General features: G+C 52.0%; 1 protein-coding gene across 1 annotated transcript in view; it reads right to left on the reverse strand.

The window, feature by feature from the left end:
* ASTN2 (astrotactin 2) overlaps positions 1-27361 on the reverse strand; it is a 572108-nt gene that overhangs the window by 235247 nt on the left and 309500 nt on the right. Inside the window, exon 13 of the mRNA XM_026657253.1 lies at positions 23837-24025. Within this exon, the coding sequence (XP_026513038.1) occupies positions 23837-24025 (189 nt within the window). The remainder of the gene's footprint in view (positions 1-23836; positions 24026-27361) is intronic.

Genomic DNA, 27361 nt, shown 5'->3' on the forward strand with positions numbered 1-27361 from the left:
GTACACTCAGGTTCACATCCGTTCCTGACGAGACCACCCCAACATCTTCATTCACGACTGTGAATAAGCAATCCTCTTGAGACGAGGCCAGACTCCCTTCTTCCCTGGCTAGGGCAGCCCCTGGGGGCTTCACCCAAGTCCCCACTAGACAAGAACACAAACAAGCCCAGCTGGCACCCTCAACCTCTGTAGAGAAGCCAAAGGACTGCATGGGCCATGCATTCTCAAACCATGTCTATACTACAGGCTTCTGTGTGAAAAGGTCTGATCCCTGACTGAGAAATGTGCTGACAGACGCTGCTTGTGTAAATGCAGTATACCAGCACCACTGTGTTTGCCTGGAGAACTTGTTTCGCTCACGGGGGGGTGGGGGTGGCTTTAGTACACTCGTACAAAGCACAGCTTTGCCAACACAGCTGTGTCCACACTGGGTGATGCTTTGCCACTGGAGTATATGCGGTATTCCTAATACCGCTAAAAGCACTGCTGGGGTCGACCCCAGTGGTTCTGCGCTCTCCTGCAGTACACAAGTTCAGTCTCCAGAATCGACCCTCCTCCATCTCTCCCCAGCACTGCACCAAAACCATTAAATCAAGAACACCCTGAGCCATCCAGTCGTCCCAGCGCGTGCAAGGGAGGACTGAGCTCGGCAGTGCAGGCAGACTGGCTTTCCAACAAGGCAGCTAGACCCCCACTTCCTTTTTAGTATATTCTGCTTCTCCTCCCTCCTCCCCCCAATTATACAGCTATTTATTTATTCTACTAAACTCTCTCTCCTATGGGCAAAATCTTGCAGTTGGCTATGGATCTTTCTTCCTCCGGAGCGTCTGCCGGGAACGCACTGAAACACCGTGCAGCGTAAAAACAGATTCGAAAAGCTATGGTTCCCACAGCAACGCCTTGTGCATATGTAGTGTGTGATGTTAATGTATACGGCGCTAGACTGATACCTTAATTATGGAGTCATGATTGCTGGAGGAATTCCACGCTAACCTCTATTTTTTCAGCCCCCTGTACAACTTTTGCAAAGAAATAGGCCCTACCCTTTGGGGGTAACATTTCCCCATGCTTTGCTTTGGCTCCAAGGCAATCTCTCATTGAGTGTTTCAAGGAAATCGGGCAAAATGTTTTTGAGTAATAGGACTGACATGGGAAACGGACAGCTTTCTGTTTAGCAAAAAAAAAAAAAAGAGTTGCAACCTTTATTTTGCTCACCCGTAACTCAGGCGCAACTTGCTTTTCAAAGTTCACGCCTGTCAGACACTCAATCCTCCATTAGGGCAAGTGCGGGTGGCAGGGAGGGAGAGCGTTGGTGCAGAAATGCGGGTGATTATTAATGGTCAGACGGGTTAACCTTTTCTAGCTGCGTCAGAGCTCAGAGCGGAGGCTACAATAACGTACACCAAGGCAGCTCTCTCTCAGTGAGTCAGACCACGAGTCCCTTAGCTACGCTGATTGAGTCCTATCGGTTTTGATGAACTATTTGTGTCACTCTCTGCTCACCGTTCCAGGTCTATCTGCACTGCAGAGGAAGGTGTGGTTGTAGCAGGGGTAGCCAGATTGCTTTCATCCAGGTAGCACAGGGTAACAATCGTACTGTACACCTGCCAAGCTGCCCAAGTGCAAATCCACGGGGGGCCCTGGGTACGTACTCGGGTTGCTAGCCCCTGCTGAAGCTTGTGCCGTCGCATCTACATTACCCACATTAGCTAGATTAAAGCTAGCCTGGGTCTGGCTCCATGCTACAATCACATCTACACCTGCAGTGTAGACACCCTAACGGTGCTGTGATCTGACCCAATAATAGGAATTGAGAGTGCCACTCACTCCTCCCAGCACAGGCACCAAATCAGATTCTATGAGTGCTACTGTGGGAAGGCTCCCACGCCTGCCACCAGGCACGCCGAGCCTCTACCAACCTTATCTCAGAGTGAGACCAGCCCGTCTTTCAGAACGAGATAGGTCTCCTCCATCCGCAGAGCGTGGACTTTGTCACCTGGAGCGAGCCCGGCTCAACTCTTGGCTTACATGGCAGCTGTAAAACGGGGTCCCGAGGAGCTTCAACGATGGGCCCGTTAGAGCGATCCCTCAGGGCTGTGCTGTGCCCTTGTTTTACTTGGCCATGCAGGGCAGTCTGAGGGAGCAAGGCTCACCCACCCGCCCCCGTCTGGATCTTGCGTCCAGCTCTGGTGCGGCACAGTCTTGGCTCGGGAGTTTGGTTTTAGGTCTGGAGCCTCTGCACTTCTGCTATTCCCACCCCTGCACTTGGGGGCCAGGTGCCCGCCCCTCCATTCCCCAGGCAGAGGAACTGGGAAGGAAATAAGCCACAAAGCTTTCAGGTCTGCAGTCAATTACTCCCTTTGCCGCCAGGAGCAAGCAGGGCAGCAATTGCTTTGTGGCTGGGTCCAGGGATGAGTCACCTCTCGGTCTGACCCATCGTGCTTGACAAACACAATTGATCTATACTGCATAGTGTCCCTGGGAAACAGGTGACAGCTCTATTCTACAGGAGGGGAGACCAAGTCTCGGTGTACACTGCCTTTCCTTAGCAGAGCAGATTAGTGTCAGCCAGGGCCGGCTCCAGGCACCAGCTGAGCAAGCAGGTGCTTGGGGCGGCCAAGGGGAAGGGGTGGCATGTCGGGCTCTTCGGCGGCAATTCGGCGGAGGGTCCCTGTCCCTCTCGAAGGGAAGGACCTGCCGCCGAATTGCCGCTGAAGAAGAAAGCGGCGCAGTGGAGCTGCCACCGATCGCGATCGCGGCTTTTTTTTTTTTCCGCCACTTGGGGCGGCAAAAACCCTGGAGCCGGCCCTGGTGTCAGCGCTGGGATTCAACTTGAGTGTCCTGACTCCCAGCCCCATACTCTGTCTGTCTTATCCAAGGGGCAGACTGTGGATGCTTCAAAGCAGCTGATGTGGCTAGTTGGGCTTGTTTTCAAAGGTCTGAAGCTGTTTAGTACTTGAGGGGGTATCTGGTATTCAATGTCTCCTGCCTCATTATGTTAACAGCAGCAAAGGGGAGTGACCTTGTCGGCTCTCATAAGCTAAGCAAGTTTCAGCCTAGTGAATATTTGGATGGGAGACAGCCATGAACAAAAGCAAAGTCTGCGGAGCAGCACGCATGCCTTTTGCCCGCTAGACTGTAGCTGCTCTGAAAGGGACCAGGGTATGTTTATTTCACTGCTTAATGTGAGATTCAAGTGGATTAAACCAATTAGATTCCTCCTCCAAGCTTTTACTTTGGTGGTGACGCGAGTCAAAGGGGTTGGTCTCCAGGATGTGTGGGCACTATCTGCAATTGTTCCACACAATTTTTCTCCAGCAACTTTATTATTGGTTGCTAATTATTATGATTTGTATTGCAGCAGCACTTAGCAACTCCCATCAATTTCAGGGGAACCAGGATTTCACCCCGGATTCTGGCTGCCATTTTCAGAGGAGCCTATGGGAGTTTGGTGCCCAGCTTGCACTGAATTCCGATGAGGTTTGGGCACCTTTGAAAATGTCAGCCTCTGTATTCCCCCCCCCCCCGTGTCAGTGTGGGAACAGCAAGAGCTATCATGCTGGACACCTGTCACCTTTCTGCATGGTTCTCCCCATCGACTGAGGGTCAGAAGCTGTTTGAGGGAAATAGGGAAACCCTGGACCCCTGATGAGATTCAACAAGGACAAGTGCAGAGTCCTGCACCTAGCACGGAAGAATCCCATGCACTGCTACAGACTAGGGACCGAGTGGCTAGGCAGCAGTTCTGCAGAAAAGGACCTAGGGATTACAGTGGACGAGAAGCTGGATATGAGTCAGCAGTGTGCCCTTGTTGCCAAGAAGGCTAACGGCATTTTGGGCTGTATAAATAGGAGCATTGCCCGCAGATCGAGGGATGTGATCAGTCGCCTCTATTCAGCATTGGTGAGGCCTCATCTGGAGTACCGTGTCCAGTTTTGGATCCCACACTACAAGAAGGATGTGGAAAAATTGGAAAGAGTCCGGCGGAGGGCAACAAAAATTATTAGGGGGCTGGAGCACATGATTTATGAGGAGAGGCTGAGGGAACTGGGATTATTTAGTCTGCAGAAGAGAAGAATGAGGGGGGATTTGATAGCTGCTTTCAACTACCTGAAAGGGGGTTCCAAAGAGGATGGATCTAGACTGTTCTCAGTGGTACCAGATGGCAGAACAAGGAGTAATGGTCTCAAGTTGCAGTGGGGGAGGCTTAGGTTGGATATTAGGAAAAACTTTTTCACTAGGAGCGTGGTGAAGCACTGGAATGGATTACCTAGGGAGGTGGTGGAATCTGTCTTCCTTAGAGGTTTTTAAGGCCCGGCTTGACAAAGCCCTGGCTGGGATGATTTAGTTGGGAATTGGTCCTGCTTTGAGCAGGGGGTTGGACTAGATGACCTCCTGAGGTCCCTTCCAAGCCTGCTATTCTATGATGCTATGACTGTGACGCCGGTCAGGCGGGGGTGCTCATTTTTAAATATCTGTCTTTAAAATATAAATGCACTGGCAGTTCTCCACTCCGCACGCACATAGATTCCCTTAACAACTCAGGATCTTAAGCACTTTTTCTCCTAAGCTTTGTCGTTTGCCTTTAAGGCTCAGATGAGGCATAAGAGTTTGGACGGGAATAAGAAGGGGCTCTGGAAGCCAGCCAATATCAGTGCTAATGTTGGGCTACACATCACAGCTCTCTTGCTCTCTTCTCCACTCTCCGCTCTCCTCCCGCCCAGGGCAACTTGGCCTGCTCTTGGCTGCCACCATGGTATTACAAACGCTAATGAGGTTTGGAAAATAAAAAACCCACTGCAGTGTGGGAGAAACTAATAGAAAAGGTTTTGTCTTATCTCTCTTCGTCATTAGAAGGAGGGGAAAAACCGCCACGGGCAGTGGCCGATCTGTAATATCACCACACATTTCATTTGCTGGCATGCTGACAAAGTCATTTCAACGCAGTTAATGGGCCGACTTTTCCTCAGACCAGTGCCCTCCTTATGCCAGGGAGGGCTGCTGCAGGGGGAGCTTCATGGCAGCAGTGCCCGTTAGGGCCTCTTATGCCAGCTGGGCATTCAGCAGCGCAAGCTTCCTCACAGCAGTGCCATGTCCTGTCTGTTTAGCTGTCGGCCTGTCTCCGAATAATCAGAATCAATGCAAACCACTTGCCCCCTGCAGTGCTCACTTCTACCCCTCGTTTGGGACCCAGTGCCCGTTGCTGTGGGGTGTTTCTATTGGAAGGCCAAGCCCCTACATGTATCTGAAGACAGAAGGAGCCAAGAACGCAGAATCTCTCTGGGAGCCTCCTGCATCTTGGTGTCAGCACAGAAAACAGCACCTGTGAACTAGTGCTTGGAAAACCAGTGGTTAGGCGGCATGTCTACCCGGCTCTGTCAGGCAGCCAGACCATATGGTTAATTAGCTAAAATTTGTGACTGCTTCTGCGATGTTGCATTGCTGCGTGTGAAGTTAATTATGGAAGCCATGAAATGCTGCACTCACTGAGCCGATGCGGAGAGGCTGCACCCACCAGGAGAGGCTGGGTGAAGTTAACAACTCTGCTCTCCAGCTAAGTGAGAGCTAAAGACCCCAGTTTTAGGGTCACGTGGGTGGATGCACATCGCCTCTGCCTTGGCTTTCATTGAGGGCAGCTCCTCTCTGCGCTGCTTGCCATCTGCAAGGGCTCTGTCCATTTACATCAATGGGCCAGGCTTCTTAATGACAAGCGACAATGCCAGTTCTGCCTGCAGGTGTTCACTTGTTGTCTTCAGGTAATCAGGCATCTGGTATCCTGTGCAATCCCCCTGAAAGCCGAGGTGGGGGCAGGGAGGCGCCATGGCCTGCTACTCTGTGCCATCCACCTCATCAAACAAGCTGCACTCCCAGCCGCCAGCATGGGAAATGAAGTGACGAACGTGCACTGAGCTTTCCTTCTCGAGGGATGCAGGCTGATGGGAGCCTCCGGCGCCTGCTCCAGCCCTCAGACAGTCTAGAATTGTTGCTGGGCAAAGATGGCAGTCAGACTAGAACGTGGATATGAAATCAACAAGGAGAGAGGGGAACCCTGGATCAGTGCCAGGAGTCCGGACCTGTATTTCTGAGCACTGGGCTGTGTCACATTGGGCATTAACCTCCTAGTGTAGAGATGGGACGTGTCTGAGGCACATCAAGGTTATACGATTTGCGGATGACGTCAAGCTGGGAGGGGTTGCCAGCACTTTGGAGGACAGGATTAGAATTCACAGCCACCGTAACAAGTTAGAGAATTGGTCTGAAATCAGTAAGTACTGCTGAAAAGGAGCTGGGCATTACAGTGGATCACAAATTCAGTACGAGTCAACAATGTGCTGCAGTTGCGGAAAAGGCTAATATCATCCTGGGGGGTATTACGAGGAGCGTCATGTGTAACACACAGGAAGTCATTGTCCCACTCTACTCAGCACTGGTGGGGCCTGAGCTGGAGTCCTGTGTCCAGTTCTGGGCACCACACTTTATGGAGGATGTGGATAAACTGGAGTGACTCCAGGGGAGAGCAATACAAGTGATAAACAGTTTAGAAAACCTGACCTACGAGGAAAGGTTAAAAAAACCCTGGGCATGTTTAGTTTTGAGAAATGAAAACTAAGGGGGGCCTGAAAAGCGGCTTCTATATGTTGAGGACTGTTATAAAGAGGACAGTTATCAGTAGTTCCCCATGTCCACTGAAGGTAGAACAAGAAGTAATCAGCTTAATCTGAAGCCAGGGAGATTTAGGGTAGATATTAGGGGATATAAGGAGAGAGAAGCACTGGAATACGCTACAAAGGGAGGTTGCGGAATCCCCATCCTTGGAGGTTTTTGAGAACGGGTTAGAGGGATGGTCAGGGATGGTCTAGGTTTACTTGGTTCTGCCTCAGAGCAAGGGGCTGGACTAGATGACCTCTCCCTTCCAGCCCTATATTTCTACAGTTCTACCTACACCCCCCGGGGCTTGGATGTGACAATAAGAAAGGGAGGACAACCAGCATGTTCTTTGTGACTACTACATCTTAGCCCTTGGTGGAGGGCCAGTCCAGTTAACTCATGAAGAAAGCCACAGCGCTTGGCTGGGAGGGATAGCTCAGTGGTTTGAGCACTGGCCTGTTAAACTCAGGGTTGTGAGTTCAATCCTTGAGGGGGCCACTTAGGGATCTGGGGCAAAATCAGTACTTGGTCCTGCTAGTGAAGGCAGGGGGCTGGACTTGATGACCTTTCAAGGTCTCTTCCAGTTCAAGGAGATGGGATATCTCCACTGTACAAGGGTTATTCTTTGGCCTCTGAAATGATAGTTTGGGATGGGGAAGGGCGTTCTATTCATCCATTCAATCTATTCAACCAAGACCCACACAGTCTGGAAGCAGGTACCGTTTGACCAGTGACGTCGTAGGGCTCAGAAATCTCTGCTCCAGTATCGACCTGCAGTCACACTGCCTGAAGCAATGATTCTCCGAAGCCGCGCAATGCCACAGTAGGTTAAGCCCTTGAATGGGGGCTCTCTGAGGACCGGCTTGGTGCTCGTAAGAAGTAGCATTAATGATCTAGTGGATGCGTGTCTTCTCTCGGAGTTATTATCGAACCAATGTTCATGGTGCTGGCAGGGGCACCGTTCTGTAGGAGATGGCGTCTTTTGTTTGACATACAAAACTGACTGCTTGTTGTCACTGATGGTTCCACAACATGGTTTGCAGGGATACATGGTGTTAACCCTAGTATCCTGACCCAGTTCCATTTTTGGTGATCAAATCTTGCCTCCCTCCCCCTCCGCCCTGTATTTTCAGTTGAATATGGGATTCTTCTTCACTTCTTGTCCTAGAGTGCTGTGTAACATCGCTGTGCCCTGTTGAACAAACTGCTGCACCCAACCCCGGAGGCAGCTGAATTCCAGCACGTGGGTGAAGCAATCCCTCTGGATACATCTGGGTATCACTTTAAGGCTATAAAGCACTTGGGGATCCCTTGGGACAAAAAGTGCTATATAAATCTAAGCCATTATTATTATAAAACCGATTTCTGCCACATCTCTTAATAATATAAATGAACAATGCAATAATCCCAGGTATAAAGAGAATCATAGACGTTAGAGATGGGAAAGACCTAACAGGTCAGCTAGTCTAGCTCCAGCCAGAATCTGGAATTTTCCTGCTCAGATAATGAAAGGGGGTGGGGGTGGGGGGAACCCTTCCCGGACATTGGGAGCTAGTAAAAGGGGAGCCAAAACTAAACAGCAGCGCTGTGCACACAAGCGCTGTCCCGCGGGGAAAGGACGAGGGAAATCGCCACGTGTTTGAGAACGCAGCAAAGTGAACAAAAGCAAATCCATGAGCCACTGGCCTGCAATCCTAGTCATCTAGGAGTCTGCTTCAGCATTTATCCTGGTTCCCTACTGCCTCAGCATGTGAATCCTGCACCTACAGTGCTAAAACGGGAACTTCCATTGCTTCGGCTAAAGGAGTAACTCCATTAGCTGGCAGCTGTAGTCAGCTCATATCTTCTGACGTGGGCTGACGACTAGAGGGAGACAGAGACCGGTGTGGTGCTGGGGTGGATTATACACTCATCAGCCCAGTGCCTAGACCCAAGGCCCTTCTCTGGCTTCACTTGCCCATCTCTATCTGGTTCATTCCCAGTCATTCACCCCATTTCCTGTCGGCACATGGACACTACTAGGCTACTCAAGACTCTGGGCAGGGGATAAATTATGTCCTCATCACTGCCAGTTAGGATACAGAAGCCCTCTTGTTTCAAGCAGCGCATCATCCCGCACTGCTCTAGGAACGCTGACTGGCTGGGGAGAGGGACTGTCTCACAACGACGTGCTGGCCTTTCCCACAAAGTCAGGTGCAAAAATCCAAGAACAAGTGTGCAGAGAGACAGTTCTGCTGGGAAAGTAACACAACGCTACTCAGGGGAGCAGCCCCATGTGCAATCGGAATCACGTCATTCAAGGGGTGGGCGTCCCCTGACCAGCTCAGCGTTGTAAGAATCCCCCCGTCCCATACAACCTGTGCCTCCTGTCTCACAAGTGCTCCCTAAACTCATGCGCTGAGTGTGGAGGCATACGCCCACCTTTGCATTGCACTAACTCCAGAGAAGACTGAGAATTCAGCTCCACCAGATGTACCATGACCTCAGCTGTGCCCTTTCCACCCCAGCTGCTCAGCTTCCACAGAAGAGGCAATTCCAGTCGAGGCTCCTATTCTGACCACACTCCATCCCTTTCCCTGTTCTCAGCCCACACGCAGATGAGGTCATTCATCCTCCACCCCTGCTCTGGGCCTGGCTTCCAAGTGCCTCGCCACTCTGAGGGGATAATTCTGCTCCCCCTCGCCCCGCTATCGGATCGGTTTTCAGGCTGCACAGAGCGGGTAATTCCACTCTGGGCCTTTGCTGTATCCTCCCCAAGCCTTTACACACACACACACACACAAAAACACACTCACTCTCTCTCCTCTCCCCCCACAGAATGGACAATCTGCTCCTGTTCTGAACCTCACCCACCCCCAATACTCAGTTCCCGCAAATGGAGCAAATCCATCTCATGTATTCGCTCCGACTCCCGCCCCCTTTCCCCAGCAAAGAGGGAGGAGTCCATCCAGTCCAACTCCCCGATGCTCAGACCATGAACCCAGTCAGGGTAATTCCATCCTGAGCCCCACCTCCCCTTCCCTCTTGATGCTCGGCCTGCGTTGAGTGAGGACTGTTCCCTTCCTCCCCTCCTGGCCACCCATTGCATGGAGCGAGGAAGGATGCCGTTCTCCCCTCCTTTCTGTGGGGGTTTCCCCTTCCTTGGCGGATTGGTGTTCTGCCCAATTAGTGCCGCAGGGTGACAGGCTCTGTTTGTGCTGGGTGATTATCTGTGGAAATGCAAATCCGAGCTTCCTTCGCCGCAGCAGCTAACGAGATAATGAATATTTTCATCAGCTGCAGAGAATACAAACATCTGCACAGACATGCTATCGGGGTGGGGATGGAGGAGTGGCGGAGGGGAAGCCACTTATCAGTGGTTTTGGGAGGAAAAGCATATGCTTCTCTGCTTTATGGAAGGGAAATTCTCCTAAGCACAAGCCTGATCCAAAGTCCACTGAAGTCAATGCATGTCTTTCCATTGGCGGCAAAGGACTGGGAATCAGCACGCCTGAGCAGCAGTCCGATCGCACCTCTGGGCTGCGCTGCAGACTGTTGCTCTGAGAAGGGTATCCCATGACTGAGGGCAGAACTGCTCCTCAGGATGGGAAACCCCAGGACTGGCTCCAGATTTCGCTGTCTGGTGGTGAGTGTCACTGAGTCACCAGTCAGGAAAAGCTCAAAGTTCACTTTCTTCCCTGTGCATGTGGCAGCTGGGGCCAGGGCTAGGGTCACAACTAACTAACCCACCTACCCTTAGCATGGGGCAGACCTCAAATTTGGATATTGCATTGACTTTGCAGAAGTCTATACAGCAGCGTAGTGGCCCATCTGACTTAGAGACCCAGGTGAGGGGGGTTCTCCACTCATTGTAGGACACCTCTACCACTTCTACATCTAACATTGCTTGAAGCACCTGATGGATTACAACCCCACATTTTCCGGGGGAGGGCTTTCCTTCACTTTTTGTCCTGCTGCTGTTTCAATATAATGAGAGATTAAGTGGCTTGTCTTCCATACAAGAGCTTAAAAGGTGAAAAGCTCATGGATGACTGAGGGACATCCTGGATGCTCAATAACAGGGTGGGTATAGTTGGTCCCAATATTTGGGGTCTGCGATCACAAACGCCCTCAACATTTAACGTTTTATGAAAACGGTTTAGTAGGCCAGCTGTTTGCTGATAGTAGACTGATGGTCGCAGTATCTTTACTTTCAATAGATTGCACAGTTCCTTCATCAACCAGGATGTGAAATTTGAGCCTTGGTCTTTCAGAATTCGTTTAGGAAGTCCCACTCAAGAAAATAGTTTCCCTAACTCAGTTGCTATGGTGGCTGCATTAGTCAATCAGAGTGGAATGGCCTTGGGGTATCTCATGCCATAATCCAGGATGATGAAGATGTGCCAGAAGTCGGCAACACTCTAATCCAGGGGTCGCATCAAGTCTATTCCTATCATTTCATATGGTACATCCACAAGAGGAAGTGAAAGGAGAGGTGCCTTGGGGATGCCCTGTGGCCTGCCAACTGACATTCCGGGCAGGATCCATAATAGTCACTGACCCCCCTGGGTCTCAGTTCATGGCCTAACGTCCAAACTGCTATTTTTAGTGCGCTAGTTCAAGCAGAGCTAGCACGAGTCTCTCTACCTGAGCTGGGAGGCTCACTCCCAGCTGCAGTGTAGACGTACCTGAGACAGATTCCTTAGCTCTCTTCGTTGCTCCTGGTGGGAACTGGCACATTTCATGGAATCTGCATCAATATTCACCCCCTGCTGTCAAGTCATTTTCCAGAATCTAAGCTCCCATTTGAAAAATTAAGTTGCCAGTCCGCATGGTTGCAAAGAAAGCTTTAAAAACATGACCAGAGGGTAACCCAGCATGGGCCGTCCTCGCCTCAGAATAAAGGCGGTTTGATTTTTCCTGTGTTTGCCAATAGATTTCAATTAACACTTTTTAAAACACCCAATTAGCACCACCATAGGGGGGAGGGGGGACATGACAGGCCCGCCAAGTTTAACCAGGACTAGCTAACTGTTTTTTTTTTAAGGTGTTAAACCCTGACTACACTAGGTGCTAAGTGGTGTTTAAAAACGTTAATTAAAATGTCAGGTATGATTTTTTTAAGCACCTCTTTTTTCTAGAGCCACTGGTGTTGTCTTCTGGATTACACGACACTAGATTTAAAAAAAAAAAAAAAAAAAAAGTCTAGTGTAGACACATCTTTGTGTCTGGAGACAGCCTGGAATAATAGCTCCGAGAGGTGTGATCTGTTCCCATTCTCCTCCACTGGGTGTTAATTTTGAAAAACTGAGGGGCAGTATGCAATAAAATGAGTGTAATATTAAACTGAACGATAGGGGGTGCTGTGCTGACAGCGTTTTTCATTTTCCTATTTAATGCCACAAAACCTCCAATACTTAACCTGCTCAAAGCAGAGGTGGGATTTCCTTTCTGATGCGTAAGTTCAGCTCGCTGCCAGCTCCATATTGCCTTGTCTCTAGCCCGCTGCGGCAACTGACTCTGCAAAAGGCTTGAGGGAGGCCTGGAGAATCACGTCCCCTTGAAACTGCAGTGACGCCCCGGTGCTTGAGGATGAAGGCGAAGAGGCTCTGGGATGCAGTTCCCTGCCCTTTCCACTGAAGGTTGGGGAGGGGAGGGAATTTGGCAGTGCAGGGGGACATGGAGGGAAGGGACTTTGTTCAGCTCTGGCCAGTGGTTAGCGTAGATTGAAATATGAAGGGGGGTGGGGCGAGAGGAGGGCCTTCTCGGCTGTAGTGGTGTAACAAGGTGGCCCTAATTAAAAGCCAGCCTAAAAGTGAAGCATCCCAGACAGCACAGCTAAGGCAAGCAGAGTTTGTCAGAGTGAGACCTAAAGTGCATCCTGGTTCTTTCCTTCTGTCAGAACTAGCTCTCTCCCCGCCCAACGCCTGAGCGCCGAGGACTGAACAGCCTCCAGTGCTCATCCGCTTTGCTCACCCCATATTGAACGTAGCAGTCCCTGCAAGGCACCCAGGCGCTACGCAGCGAACCTTCTGTTTCAGCCCACATGGCCGCGGTCTGTTCTCACAAACCGGAGACTCCACTGAAGCCAGCGGGGTGGCAGGTGTGTCAATTTAAGGGGCCTCCATTGGCTTCAGCAGCATTAGGTTAATAAGAGTAAACAAAGCGCTTGCACACCAGATTCTCCTGGAGCAGGTTGGGAGGGAACTCCCCCTCTTCCTCTTTCCCACGTGTAGAACATTGCATAATAATAATACCACCCAGCACTTACAGAGCACTTTTCAAAGCACTTTCCAAAGGCACGCAGTACCATTATTCCCATTTTACAGATAGGGAAACTGGGGCACCAGGAGGTGATATGACTTGCCCTAGGTTACCAAGCAGGATACTCACTGTCTAGATGCTTTATGGAGGAGTCGCAGTGCTGGCCAACCACTGTACAATCAGATACTAGCCCCGCCCTGCTGGGATGCTAGGTTAGATGGACCAAAGAGCTGACTGCTGACAAATGTCCTGGCTGATCAGAGCCGGGGTTTACTGTGACATTTTGTTCCCCTGTATTACGCCTGGATTTGTGGCAGGGGGACTTAGACTTTGGGAGCTCATCTGCAGGCCACATTGACATGCAGGCCAGATTATCACCTCTCCTCTAGGCATCAGGACAGGGCACTTACAAATGGAGATCCTAATGGGGGATCGCAGGAGGGTTCTGTTTAAAAAAAAAACCTGTGGGTTTTGCAGCACAAGGCTGCATAGAGCATGGGATTCAACATCTGGCTTCTCTGAGGACAGCACAATTGCGCTAAATTGCTAAAGACTCATTTACCACGTCAGCCAGCACACTTTGGTCCAGTTCTTAGCTGCTGTGCCAGTGGCATCAGGCTGGGCTGGAAAACTGTCACCAATACGTCTGCGGTTTCAGAGTCGTGAACAGTAATAGAATAGTAATCACAGCAACAAATAATAAAGGGAATGAAATGGAAGCCAGCCACCGGAAAGGAGCTCTATCCATTATCCAAACCTGAAAGGTAATAGGTAAACAAGCCATCTGGGGTACAGGGAGGTGCAGACCTTTCCGGCACTGGAATAATAAACAGCCCAATTATAACCGCCGCACTCAGGTGTTTCAAAGAGAAGATGAGGGGAAAGGATGAATGGAATTATAGTATAGTTACAGACTACATTTATTATGCTACGGGGGCTGAGGAAGTGCTCACTGAAGAGCTACCATGTGAACCAGGCCCGAACATCACAGTTCAGTCACTGCGAGGCACCTGGGAATGGGGTGGTATGGCCATGCCAGCCATGTTGCTTTGGGTGTGCAACTGCCCTGCATTCATAAACAGCGCCCCCTATTGGATCCTGGGGCTCGGCACCTATGTGGCACCTTACCCTTGCTCCACCCCCCATACTCACTTGCATAGGAGCTACAGGCAACCTGACCCACAGATTTACCCGTGTCAGACATCCACACACAACAAGATCCAGTGGAAAGGCACCTGAGCTGGGCTCAGGAGATCTGGGTTCTACCCCGACTCTGCTACTGACCTGCCGTGTCACCTTGGGCAAGTCACCTCCCACCAATTTCCCCTTCCACTGCCTATCTAGCTAGGCTGTGTGGAGCAGAGACTGTCTCTGACAATGGGTATGTGGAACACTGAGCACAATGGGGCCGTGATCTTGGCTGGGCCAGCAGGTGTAATAATAGCGATGGGTTCTGACGGTGCACCAGGAAATAGAGATGCCAGTTTGGTGGGTTAGGAGGGCTCCCAGCCTGCTCTCACCCACAGCAACCAGCTCACTTGAAAATCACACCTGCGTGTGTAATGGCCACCAACTCAGCCAACACACTCGGGACAGAGCTGGGGACAGGCAGAGCTAGCAGCAGGAGCTGCTAAAGCTCCCTAGCTGGAGGCTGTAACAAAGGGCTATCCTCTGTGGATTGGCGCAGAGGGGGACCTGTAACACACACTCACCAGTGGGCTAGTGTACATCCCCTGGCAGAGTCCCGAAGGCCTGTAGCAATGCACATCTACCTATCCAGGGCAGGAGTGAGTTTTGCAGCCCGCTTGGAGGGGGAGCCTGGAAGTTGGGTAGGAGAGATTGTTGGCATGCAGCTGTCGGCTGAGGCTGGGAGGTGCAGGGGGTATTTCCAAGGAGTCCCCGAGCAGAACTTTGCAATGACTGACAGCGAGGCAAAGAAGCCACCCCAGGCCTTACGCCGGATCCAGTGCAAGCTGGGAGAAGACTTTCAGTGAGCTCTCTAGCTCAGCCAGACTTATTCAGAGAACCTGCCGACGCATTCCCTTTGCAGGGTGTCTCAGCGTGTTAATTAATAAGACCTCGGACATGACCGAAATCTTCAAGGTGTTTCCACATCCAGCCCGTCTGAATAGATCCCAGAGAGAGCAAATAGTTTGTGGAGCTTTGTGGAGCTTTGGGCAGCCCTGGGAACTGGACCTTCGGTGAGCTGAGCTCCATTATTGTCAGGAGCTCCTTCGGCAGCTATCCCGGACTTCAAGAAATAAAGGTTCCCGACTTCCAGCATTCCCCTTCGTTGAAATCCCCCCCATCCATACTGCAGCAGTCACAGCGAGACAAGGGTTTGGGGGGGGGGAGAACTGCTGTCTGAGAACCCTGACATGTGGTGCCTAAGCGCTCTGTCTGGGGTTTGCTCGGTGCACACGCGTGTGCTGCTGGGGAAGGAGGAGGGAGGGAAGCGGTGATGGGGGAGCGCAGGCAGGCACTTCAGGCAGGCTCCAGCGGAGCTGTCAGCGAAGCCCCGCAATCATGGCGGAGTTTTATTACGGAACGAGAGGCGGCGAGGGGAAGGAGTGACAGATTTAAAATTAACTTGTCAAACTCCCCATCAATATTATGACAATTCCCCACATCGGTTCAGTGACCCGGCGCGCTGCCTGACAATATTAACATAATTTTGTTGAAACAAAACCCTTCGCGGGGCCCTCTGCTTTGGCGGCGGCAATTCTTCGCTGAACACGGAAGCCCCTCACTCTCGCTGTGCTCTTTGATCAGCGTTCCCCGCACGGGGCCCCCCCGCGAGGCTGCGCCCTCAGGAAGAAACGCTGCGTCAGCACGGGGGGGAGCCAGCCTCCGCTTCCCTGCTCCTGGGGGACTCTGGTGCCCAAAGCTAACAGGCAGGTGAGGCAGAACCGTTCCCACTTCTCCCTGAGCAAGTGCTCTAAGATGTTTGCCCCCATCCCCCACTCTCCGTGGCCCAGCCCTGTTTCTCTTCCTGTTCGCTGTGGTGTCCAAGCACCTCCCAATCACTAGTGGATTTTATCCTCAACGGCCCATGATGCAGGGAGCTACAATCCCCACGTGACAGCTGGGGAACTGAGGCGAGATTAAGTGACTGGCCCACAGTCACCCAGGGAGCCCGCTGCGGAGCAGGGAACAGAACCCAGGACTCCAAGCCCCCATCCAGTGCCTGAGGGCTTGTCTACACTTAACACGCGCAGTGCTTCCGTGTAGACACCATTTCCCGAGGGCAGAGTAATCCACCGACTCGAGAGGCCGTAGCCAGGCTGACGAAAGAATTCTTCCATTGACTTAGCGCTGCCCACAAGGGACTTGGGTTGGCTTAACAATGCTGCTCAGGAGCGTGGATTTTTCACACCCCTGACTGACGTAGTTAAACCGGCCTAATTTTCTAATGTAGACCAGGCCTTAGCCACTAGACTGTGTTTTGTACTCTAGGCAGGGACCGCCAGCAGAGGTTGGAGCAAGTCTATCCATGCCCCGTCACTGAACATCTACACACGGTGGGCCTGGTTCCCCACTGCCTTGCACTAGTGGAGTGACCGGCACCAGTGCAAAGGGAGGGGCAAAGGGTGCTATTCTGATCTGGCGGCGTGTGTGACTGACTCCCGGGGGCACAAGGGCAGCATGAGCTTTCTAAAGAGGAACCGGGAGACACACTCAGCTCTCCGGCGTGGAAACTCGGTGTTACTGGCAGGTCACCGGGAAGCAGAGGCTGAGACGGTGTCTTAACAAGAAATGAGAGGTACTGGGTACAGGAGTTCCCAAGGGCAGGACTGGCATCCACCAGGGGATACAGCAAAAGTCCTATCGCCTCTTGCTGTGGGAGGAGTGCAGTGACCAAGCACCACGTTCCTATGTGTGTGCACAGACACACACACCCACAGGCGCTTACACACACCACGCATGCCTTGGTGCCATTATGTCATAAACACAGCCGTGTGCTAATTCACACGTATCACAGCGGTATTCTGATCACTGCCTCATCTCGGCAAGGACTCATCGCAACAACCTGAGCTGCTTCAACCAGTTTTTTTTTTTGCACTCACATCCATCAAATGGCCACGGAAACGTTTCCTTCTCCCCACCCCCACAATATGTCGCTTCCTCCCCTAAGCTGCATTGGCTACATCTCCCATCCCCACCACCCAAAGAATCGGCAACTGCCTGAGTTCATTGCCGCCAAAGACAGGAGATCAGGCGAGCTAGGGGCCCACCCCAGCCTGGAGCTGAGGGAGGAGGAAAAAAAAGACACAGCAGAAGATAAGGGAAAGGGAAAGATCACATTTAGGGTCAACCAACTTGGGCAAGGTCTTTCCAATCCACTCCCCAGGAAGCGCTTTTCCTATGTGACAGTTACATGTTGGGCTGACATCTCATTCTCCACCTATCAACAATATAGCAAGCAAAGCTCCCTCCAGGAGCAGTAATTTGGGATTTCTGTATACCAATTGCCTAAAAGCAACAATTTGAAAGGCCAAACAACCCGTAAACAAAAATCTTTGTTCCCTTGGAGCAAAGAGATGGCGTAAAACACAGACGGGACTGGCAAACACACCATTTGGAAGATAATCCCCCTGCAATTTGGGGACTACAATAGCTTTTGGCCGTGCCCCATTGCGATAGAAGGCGTGGGGAACACTGTTAATCTAGCCTTTCGTGAGCTGGATTTGTTGCTAAGCCTCCCACCCAAACCGAGAGGTGTGTGTGGAATAGAGAGATATTTTTCTTGAATTAGGCTTATTTGTGAATATTCCACAAATGTAACATTTTTTTTGGGGGGGGGGGGGGAGAAGCATGGTTTTGAATGTGTTGCTCACAATCTCTTGGGGGAACTTCAAAGAGGGGAGCAAAGCGGATTGCTGGAGTGTGATTAAAGAGCCTTCATCTGCCGTCCCGGCATTCAGCCAAAGGGAAAGAAAGGAGGAAGGGAAACACATTGTAAGAGGGTCACTTTAGGGCACTTCCCTAGCTCTTTCAAACGCGCACCGCCAGGCTCGGCATGCCTCCCTGCACTCCGTGTTGGTTACTTTGAACGAAGGGCACAAAGCTGGAAATCAGGAGCCCAGCAGGTGTCAGGAGAGACGTGAGAGGCAACAGGCAGGTGGAGCAACTTTGTAACAGCTCAGCCACTGGACAGGGCTCCCCGCCCTTCCCATCCCTGAGCTGTAGAGCTCTTTGGAAAATTATTTTTTTTCCTCCCATTTTAAAAAAAAGGTATTTGGGGTTTTGGATTTTGGGTTTTCACTTGAAAATGCCCAGGTTTTGTCAAAACCTGGAATATTTTCATCCAAAAGACAGTAAAAGGAGTGTTATCTGGCCCTGGACCAAGCTCTATAAACTGGCATTTCTGATGTTCATTGAAAGTCCAGTTTACAGTCCGGTTGGCAAGGGGCCGGCAGGCTCCCTACCCGGCTCTGCGTGACTCCCTGCAAGCGGCAACATGTCCCTGCTGCTCCTAGACAGAGGCATGGCTAGGCAACTCTGCATGCTACCCTGGCCCACCCCGCCCCAAGCATGGCTCCACAGCTCACTTTGGCCAGAAACCGTGGCCAGTGAGAGCTGCGGGGGCAGCGCCTGCAGGCAGAGGCAGGGTGCAGATCCGCCTGGCCGCGCCTCCGCCTAGGAGCAGCAGGGACATTTTGCTGCTTGCGGGAAGCTGCCTGAGGTGAGCACCGCCCGGATCCAGCACCCTGAAACCCCATCTGCGCCCCAAGACTGTGCCCTGAGCCCCCTCCCGCACCCAAACTCCCTCCCAGACCATGTGCCCTGCAACCCCTCCTGCGCCCCAACCCCGTGCCCTGAGCCCCCTCCGCACCCAAACTCCCTCCCAGACTCCATACCTCCTCCCGTGCCCCAATCCCCAGCCCTGAGCCCCCTCCTGCACCCAAACTCCCTCCTTCTTAGTTAACCGGAATTTGACTTACCGGCACCTCCCATTCCCCCAACATACCAGATAACAAAACTTTTACTGTATTTTTTCCCCCACAAAAGCGGTCATTGTTGACAAAACACAGTCATCAAGTTTTCAATCCCCAAACCTCAACCAGCTCTACTCATAAGCTCTTTGGGGCAGGAACCTTATCTTCTAACTTGTCTGTTAAGTGCTGTGCACACCCACAGGGCTATGCAATAACACACAGTAATAATTCATGAATGATAGCCCAGCTATGCAATGGAATGAGCTATGTGCAGAGTTGTTAGCGGTGTCTCTCCACTGTCCATGAACTAGAAGGTGGCATTCAAGGATGTTGAGACAGGGACAGACGCTCATCACCATGGCACACGCAGTGAGGGTGCTCTAATAATCCCTGCGGGGTAAAATATGCCTGCTGCTCCTCAGAGTTGAATGACGTGAGCTGCTCAGCCTATGCACACGCGTTAGCAGCTTACCCATCGCTGATGTATATGAACAGGAAGTATCCTCAGCGGCTAGGTGAACGGGGAAGCGGAAGCGCAGGCAAGAGAGCCTGTAACACGGTGATACTAAGGGACAGGGCTAAGATCTCAGGAATAATCTGATTCACCTGCTCCAGCCGGGGGTGTAATCCTACCAAATGCTTTACCTGATCTAGTTCTGAAGGGGGCCACATTCCGTCCCAGTCCTTCAGCGCCATATGAGGAGCCTGCCCATACTCCAGCACAGTCCCTCATCTCATGCTGCGCGTTGGATGGAAAGGCGTATCCAGCAACCAGAGGGCAGGGCCTGCTGCCGAGGACTGGGTGGCAGTGGGACACTCCAACACTGAAGGGTGACACATCTAGCTGCCTGGCTCTTACCACCAGACCCTGGAACTGGGACTGATGGGGACAGCCAGGCTAAGACGTGACGGACAAAGCTTCTAGCTGCACAACGGCTTCCCCCAACACTGGGCTGCCATGCTAGGTGGATGGAAACTATACTCTTTATTAAGGACACTGCAGATATGACAACATGGAAAATATGCAGCATTTAAAGGACTGTCACCTCTGCATAACTAAGGGATCCCAGCCGCGATAAATGCCTTTAAAATACTCAGCCCTTTGTTCTGATAGCAGGTTCTTGCTCCTACTTTGCCGAAACAGGCTTTTAATCCCTGGTATTAGGGAGTTTCCTGCTATGTTTCAAATGCACCAAATTAAGGGCTTCTTGAACAGCTGGCGTCTTAATGCTCAGAGAGGTTCTTGAATATATATGAAAATCAGAGGCAAATTACATCTTTTAGTTAATAATTTCTTCTCCATTAACCTCCTTTCCGGCCCTTGTTAGAGGATGATGTAATGGTGTTTCTACACCATAACCCTCCACGGAGAGCAGACAGAGGGACTCCAGGGGAGGGGGCTGAACACATTTGTGTGTGGGCGGGCGGAGTGTCTCATTTTTAGCCAATATTCTCAGAACAAACAGTCTAATTTTAAATAGGCAGCAAAGCCAGCGCCGGCCTCCCCACCCCGGGGAACAATCTCTAAAGCCCAAGACATTGGTATCCTGGGTACTGAGAAGGCTGCATATTATACTGAGTCACGTATATTAGATAATAGTATAGACGTGAGCAGGAACGAGTACAGCAGGACTCCCACCCGCCTTTCCCCAGGCATTCACCCCTTGCGGGTACTACCTCTCTTTTCCATTCTCAGTGGATACTGCAATCCCTCCTCTTCTATTTAGCCACCACGCCTGCCGGCTCTTCCGGCCCTCCGGTGTTGCTTTCGCCCCAGAGCCGTTCTGTCCCTGTCCTATACAGCAGCTGGGCTCAGGGCCAGATCCTCCGCCGGTCTAACTGTCATAGCTTTTGCTGGTTTCAATGAAGCCATGCTGATTTTCACCAACCGAGGATCTGGCTCCTTGCCTGCAAAGCACATGGGCAATTTTTGTCTGGATTTGGATATAGTTTCATCCCCCGCGTTATGTCCCAGGCAGATTGTGGTAGGAGCTATCCCGGTGATGGCAGTGGTGCTGGAAACCCACAACTCACGTGCCCAGGATGCAGACAGAGTTTAAAGCCACCTAGTCTGACCTCCTGTCCATGACCCAATAGCTCGGGTCAGACTGACGCATTTCGCTGCTCAGGAGACTGAACCGGTGTGTGCCACAGGCAGAGAACAGGAGCGAGCCAGGTGTCCCCAGGGCCCCGGGCCTCTGCAACGGAAGGGAAATTAGCTCAAAGAGACAAACTTGTGTGAGGAGCTCAGGTGCTAAAACTAGAAGGGAGCCATGGCAGCGGGAGAGGCGGCTGTGCCAAGCACATACGTGTCGGAGACGCTAGGTCTAGACACATGGTGTCTAGCCCTTTCTGCCGCTCGTGTTGCCACAGCTACCATCTGGTTTTAGCACCTGAGCTCCATGAGACCCTAGCACAAGTTAGGTCTCCTTGAGCTGGGAATTACAACCCCACCTGGAAGGGCAGACATACCCTAAGGAAGAAGCTTTCCTGGGCCACCTCAGATCACTGGCCCTCCCTGTCCGTGCTCCTGTCTCCAGCTGTGGCCAAGCCTGATGCTTCAAAAGGCTACGCCCTCCCACCCAGCATACACCTTCCCTGACCCCTGCAAGCAACTCTCTGAAGGCCTGACGCAGGAGATTTGACTGCAGTCACAGTCTGCGAGTGTTACAAAGGGGAGCATGCAGAGTTCTGAGCAGGTTTCACATCAGATGTGGAAAGCGTGTTTATGGTCTCACCTCCCACTGGCATCCTTCCTTCGCCTGGGAACCTCCAGCTGAATCTTGGCCTGGTAGCTAGAGCTCCTGGAACCAGCTGAGGTATTTCAGCCTCTCCACTGGTCGGTGGCTTTTTGGACTCTGACACCTGGAATGTTTGGGAGGCAGGTGTGATGCACTGGGGGGAGGGGACAGGTGGAAAAGGGCAGTTCTCAGATGACTGGGAGAACTTCAGCTGCATCACACCAAATCCTGGGATGTCTCAGCAGGTGCAAGCAAAGAAACCACACTCCTTGGAGTCCAGTGAATGTGGCACCGTTCTGGATTGAGGTGGAAGGCACCTGCTGATGAAGACGGAGTGGAGAAGGGGGGATTTCCCCCAGGGGCGTCCCTCACCATGCAACGGTACGAAGGGAAAAATCCCCAATGGTGTCGGCGCTAAACTTACGAGAGCGCAGTGGGAAAATCCAGCCATAAATGGAAAATATTACATAGGCAAAACTGTTGTGGTGGGGGTGGGGCTTCCCCCTTGCCATCCCAGAGGGCCTGACACACCCAGAACAGCATCGGGCACCCTCTTTGGCTGAGACATCAGCTCACAGTACAGCAGGCATGGCCTTATGATTTGATTTGGGCGGGACTACCAGCCCGCGGGAGAAGAGAACCGAATCGGGTCTCCCCGTCCAGCCCTGGGTTGGGCCTGACGCTGAATCAGCACTGGACCAGGAAGAGTCTCTTAGCACAAAGCCCCGAGGCTGGGTGGTCTCTTGCACTGCTTGAGCCCAAAGCCAGCTGGCCACCGAAGCCAGGAATGAAGGGAAGTGTCTCCCAACTAAAATGGAGTTATAAAATCTTGCTGGCTTTATGGCTGGTATTTAGCCTGGAAGACGGTTTCTCGCCTGCTTTTTAATCCCCACACCAAGTGGAAGCACCTGGCGGGGTCAGATAAAGGAGGCCCCGGGGCTGTCTAGGCCCAGTATAGACCGAGTGGCTCAAACAGAATGGGAGCCAAGCTGGATCGGGGGGGAGGGAGGCAGTGCTCTCCTTAAGGATTCATGTTTGTTGTTATTCCTTTTTTTTTAAAGCGTCTTTCGTCTGAGAGCCAGAATCCATCCTGGCTGCGGTAGCGGCGAAGGAAGAAACCCGTCTGCCTCGGAGTCCCTGAGCTCTGCGTTTCCTTTCAGGCAGCAATAAACAGCCCCCTCAATCAGGCTGCTGTCTGGGCAAGGGGAAGGCTGCCTTTAAACAAATCCCCCAGCCCTAGCGCAGTGCAAGGAAAGGCCACTCTATTACAGGAGCGGGAGAGGAAATTAAAGCCCCAGCAAGAGGCGGCTTGGAGCCCAGAGGACGGCAGCACAGGCGGGAGCTGGTTATGACGCAGGGAGGGCTTATGTGAGATTGCGGTCGTCACACAAGGGGCTCTTTAGGATGGCAGGATTCATGAATCTCCCAGGCCTGCTCGGCCATCAGGAAACAAAGCGCACGGCAAAGCTTTCCAATCTGTGTTCCTGTCTCTGTTCAAAAGGCCCCACCAAGGGGAGGGGAACTGAAGGAAAACGTGCTAGGAAAACTGCCTTCGCGCACGGTCAGTTCTCACTTCCGGCAAAGGCTGCTGCTCTGCAGACACCAAAGCGCGCGCTGCTGAGAACCCCCGAGGGCTCGGTTTGCCAATGCTTTCTGAGTGCAGAAAGGAGCCGAGCAGCTCCATGGAGGTCGTACTGGTTCTACAGTCCCCATCGTCATAGCAAAAGGCCAGAATTCAGCACGGATACATCACAGGGGAGATTTTACACTCGACTGGAGAAAGCCGCATGGCTGGACTGTAAGAGATGCAGAGCACACGCAACTCTGACTGAAGTCTGTGGGAGTCGTGAGGCCTCAGCGCTTTTGAGGCCACTGGAGAACACTTTGTGGGGAAGAACCCTGCATCGGACCCTGGAGTGGCTGGGTGGATGTGGAGTAGCTCCCACTGGACCAGCCCCTCGGTTGATGTACATCAGCATAGATCCTTTGAAGTCAATGGGGCTAAGCTGGTTTAGACCAGCTGAAGTTCTGGCCCCGCTATGTGACATACCTCAGACAGAAACAACCTCTCAGCTCTTTCCCCACCTCTATTTTCTATGAGTTGCCCCCAGCTCTCGTAGGTCAACGTTGCAAGATAGAGCTCTTGACAGCTAAGCTTCCCACCACCCTCACCTTTGACACCTCCCTTTCCGACCTTCAATATCATCAGGGTACGTCTTGCAAATCTACCATGTTACCGGACCCAGCGAGGGGATGGGGCAGTACCTGAAAGTCATCTGGAACACCTGGCCTTGGTTGACATGCTGGGTCCTGTTGTTGTACCCGTGCAGCATCTCACCAAAGAGGGTGTCGTTGAATTTGGTGTCCGGCTTCAAGCACTTGGGGCCCTCGCAGATGTCAGACAACATGAGACAGGATTTGCCATCTGGAGCGAGTTTGTATTCCTCGACACAGCTGGGAAAGAACACAAACTAGGTCAGAGAGAGACAGAGCCACACGCACGCAATACCCAACCCCCAAACAGGGCTTGTAGTGACATGAACCCTGCTGTAGAAAGACTCTTCTTGGGATAGGAGAGTCAGGATGATAAGCACAATCGAAGTACAGCAAGCCAGCTGATTGTAAGGCAGGGGTTCTCAAACTGGGGGTCTGGACCCCTCAGCGGGTCGGTGAGGTTATTACATGGGGGGTCGCGAGCTGTCACCCTCCACCCCAAACCCTGCTTTGCCTCCAGCATTTAGAATGGTGTTAAATATATAAAAATGTGTTTTTAATGCATAAGGGGGGTCGCAATCAGAGGCTAGCTGTGTGAAAGGGGTCACCAGTACAAAAGTCTGAGAACCCCTGTTGTAAGGAACTCCATGAGGATCTGGGGAACCAGGGTGCAGCAAACTATTCCAGGGAGTCACATAACTTAAAACCTGCACCGGGCGGGTGCACCAGGCCTGGAGAGCCAGCAGAATATTAGCTCCAGGCTTGGCACTCAAAACCTAGGCTGGGGAGAGCTCCTGGAGACCAACAGCTGCGGCCTGGACGTTACCAATCCTTGTTATTCTTGCAGCATCAATAGCAGCTTTCTTCAGCACCAAGGACAGCCGCAGCAGGGCTGACATCCGCATTGGCTGCCAGCTGCAACTGGTGCCAGCAGTGCCTATTCTGGGCCTCCCTGTGGGTAGGCCTGGCAGCATAGGAACGCTAGTACCAGGGTCACAAGGCAATATGTTCTAGCTGCCTCGGTCAGGTGGCGGAGGAAAGAGAATTCAGCTCAAACATCCTGCCCTTCCCAAGGTAGCAAGTCCCCACCCACCAGGGCAGATGCTCACAAATCAATGGGAATGACGCCCTGTGCCTGATGGCAGAATTGGGCACCAACGCACATCGTCTATTTAGCTGCTTTATTTCACACACTACCTCCCAATACTTGTACAAACACCCACGCCAACGTCCCCCCAGCCAACAGCACAAGTAAGCCAGGGACACCGCCCCTGTTTTTATTTAGTTGTTCTGTCTCCAGAGATGTGAATCCAAGGTTTTTTGTTCCTCTCTCCCACTGTTAATTCCCAGTTCTTCTACAACACTTTGCAGCTCTAGTTTGCAAATCACTTTGCAAAGGAGGCAAGTATTGTCATCCCTTTTATAGATGGGGAAACCGAGGCAGGGGAAGGGTGAGGTGACTTGCCCCCGGTTACACATGGGTTCCTGTGGTGCAGTCAGAAATAAAAAAACTGCTCCCACAAGACATGAAGGATGATTTTGTGGAGGAGGCACTGAATTGGGGCTAGGAGATCTGCGTTCAATCCCCAGCTCTGCCATAGGCTCCACGTCACCTTGAGCCAGTCACTCAATCTCTCTGAGCCTCGATTTCCCAACTGTAAAATGGGGATAATAGTGCTGCCTGTCTTCCATCCTTTTTTGGCCTTTCTTGTTTATACTACAAGCTTCTCAGGCTAGGGCCTACCGGTCACTGTTTGTACAGTGCCTAGCACTATGCGGCCCTGGAGGTGTAGTTATAATACAACTAATGCTTTACCCTGTACTCATCACATGGTATCTGCTTGGCCCAACTGAACTAGTTTTGCTTGCCTTCCCTGCGTACGTGTCACATTCTGTTGGAATGCAGAGCCTTGCTGTTTATCCACTTCCCTGCCGAACCTGCCCCGCTTCCCAAAACCCCTGCGTAGCAGCTGTGAAGGCTGTGTGTTTTCTCTTTGTAACACAATCATTCCAAGCAGCGAAGCAATAAAGTAAGGGGAAAAATGAGAGGAAAGAAAGTGGCTGAGAAAGCTGGGTCCCCTGGGAGCTGTGAACGGCTGGGGCTCAGCGAGATCTCTGCCGTCTGAGCACCTGGATGTGTCAGGAGCTGACAGGTGTTACTCGGAGTTACTTTTAGGAATTTGCTTCTTCACTGCACAAAGCATGACTCACATTTCCTTGAAGGTCAAAGTGCTTTTCTGAGCGGCGGCGGCCACCAGGCAAGAGGCAGAATGTGTCCGGGAAGTTTGGGGGAAGCCTGTTCTAGGGCACCTATGCTCCCTTTTCTGCCTGCCGGAGCTGGTGGAGAACTCGGCTTTGGGACCCTAACGCACAGGGGATATTAGAAATATCCCCGTTTGATTGTGATCCGCCGGGCTCCTGCTGCTGGCTGATAGGTCCCCCCGGTGCTTACAGGAAGGATGGTGGACATTGTGATGCCACTTTCTCCGGGGCACCGAGAGGAAAAGAGATTGGTGCTGTCTGAGCCGGGCCAGAGGAAAGTAGTGATAGACCAGGCTGGCACATACACTCTGGGGCCTGTCCTGCCAGTCCCTCTCCAGCTGACTTGACTTCAGGGCAGTGATGCATGAAGGCTTTGTGTATAATGCAGCTCATGGCCTGAAAGTAGCATTCTCCAGAGAAGCAGCACGGCGGGAGAGGGGATTCTCCAGCTTCCTGGCTGTAGATTCCGGCTGGACCCCAGAAGCACACATGTTGGGAGAAATTGGAAACATCCCTCCCCCCCCACTCCCCTCCCACACACACACATACACCCCAGGCTCCCTCCCTCCCTCCAAGCAAACCCAAACGGGAACAATGGCTATTATGAACACACAGAGGTGCAGCCACTCTGCCTTTACCAAGCACAACACTTCTCCCCCAGCAAGAAGGGCAGCAATGTCTGCAAAGGCCTAACAGGGCAGGAGCCCATCAATGCTCCCTGCATTTTTTTCTAGTTAGGGGAGTGGCTTTTCTGTTCTTCAGTGCCCTCTTCCTCTCCACCACCCACCAGTTTTAGCCAGATGCTGCAAGTCTCCCTCTACTCTATGCCTCTGCATCTGCGGATGGGGTATCCCGCTACTTTCCCACTTGCCTGGGAGCCACTTGGCCTTTGCCTTGAGCCAGGCTGGGTGCTGAGATACCTCAGATTGCCTCTGCAACCTCACTGTCACCAAGGCTGGGTACGGGGTTCTGTGATGGCTTTTGCTCTCGGGCTGTGACCCATGTAAGAGTTTGCTGTGAGCCAGAAGGCCCCTCTCATTCCTCCTTGCGTGTCAGCCTGCAGTCATGTATATTAGGGAACGGTGGCATGTAGACACTCAGATGCCATAGTTCTAAGTGCAGGATGCACCCCTCCATTTCAGTGCACGCTGCTGTACATCCTTCTCCCGCTGCACTTTTTTGCTACCCTCCTGGGCCCAGATGTTTCCTTCACTAAATGGCTTCTTGCTCCCTTCCCCCACCTTCCCATTCCCACCTCTTCCCCTGTAGATAGGAGGACTGAAGTCGGCTAATGCATGTGCTCACAAGTATGTG

This window comes from Terrapene carolina, unplaced genomic scaffold (genome assembly GCF_002925995.2).
Source record: "Terrapene carolina triunguis isolate 2854851 unplaced genomic scaffold, T_m_triunguis-2.0 Scaffold238, whole genome shotgun sequence".
NCBI lineage: Eukaryota > Metazoa > Chordata > Testudines > Emydidae > Terrapene > Terrapene triunguis.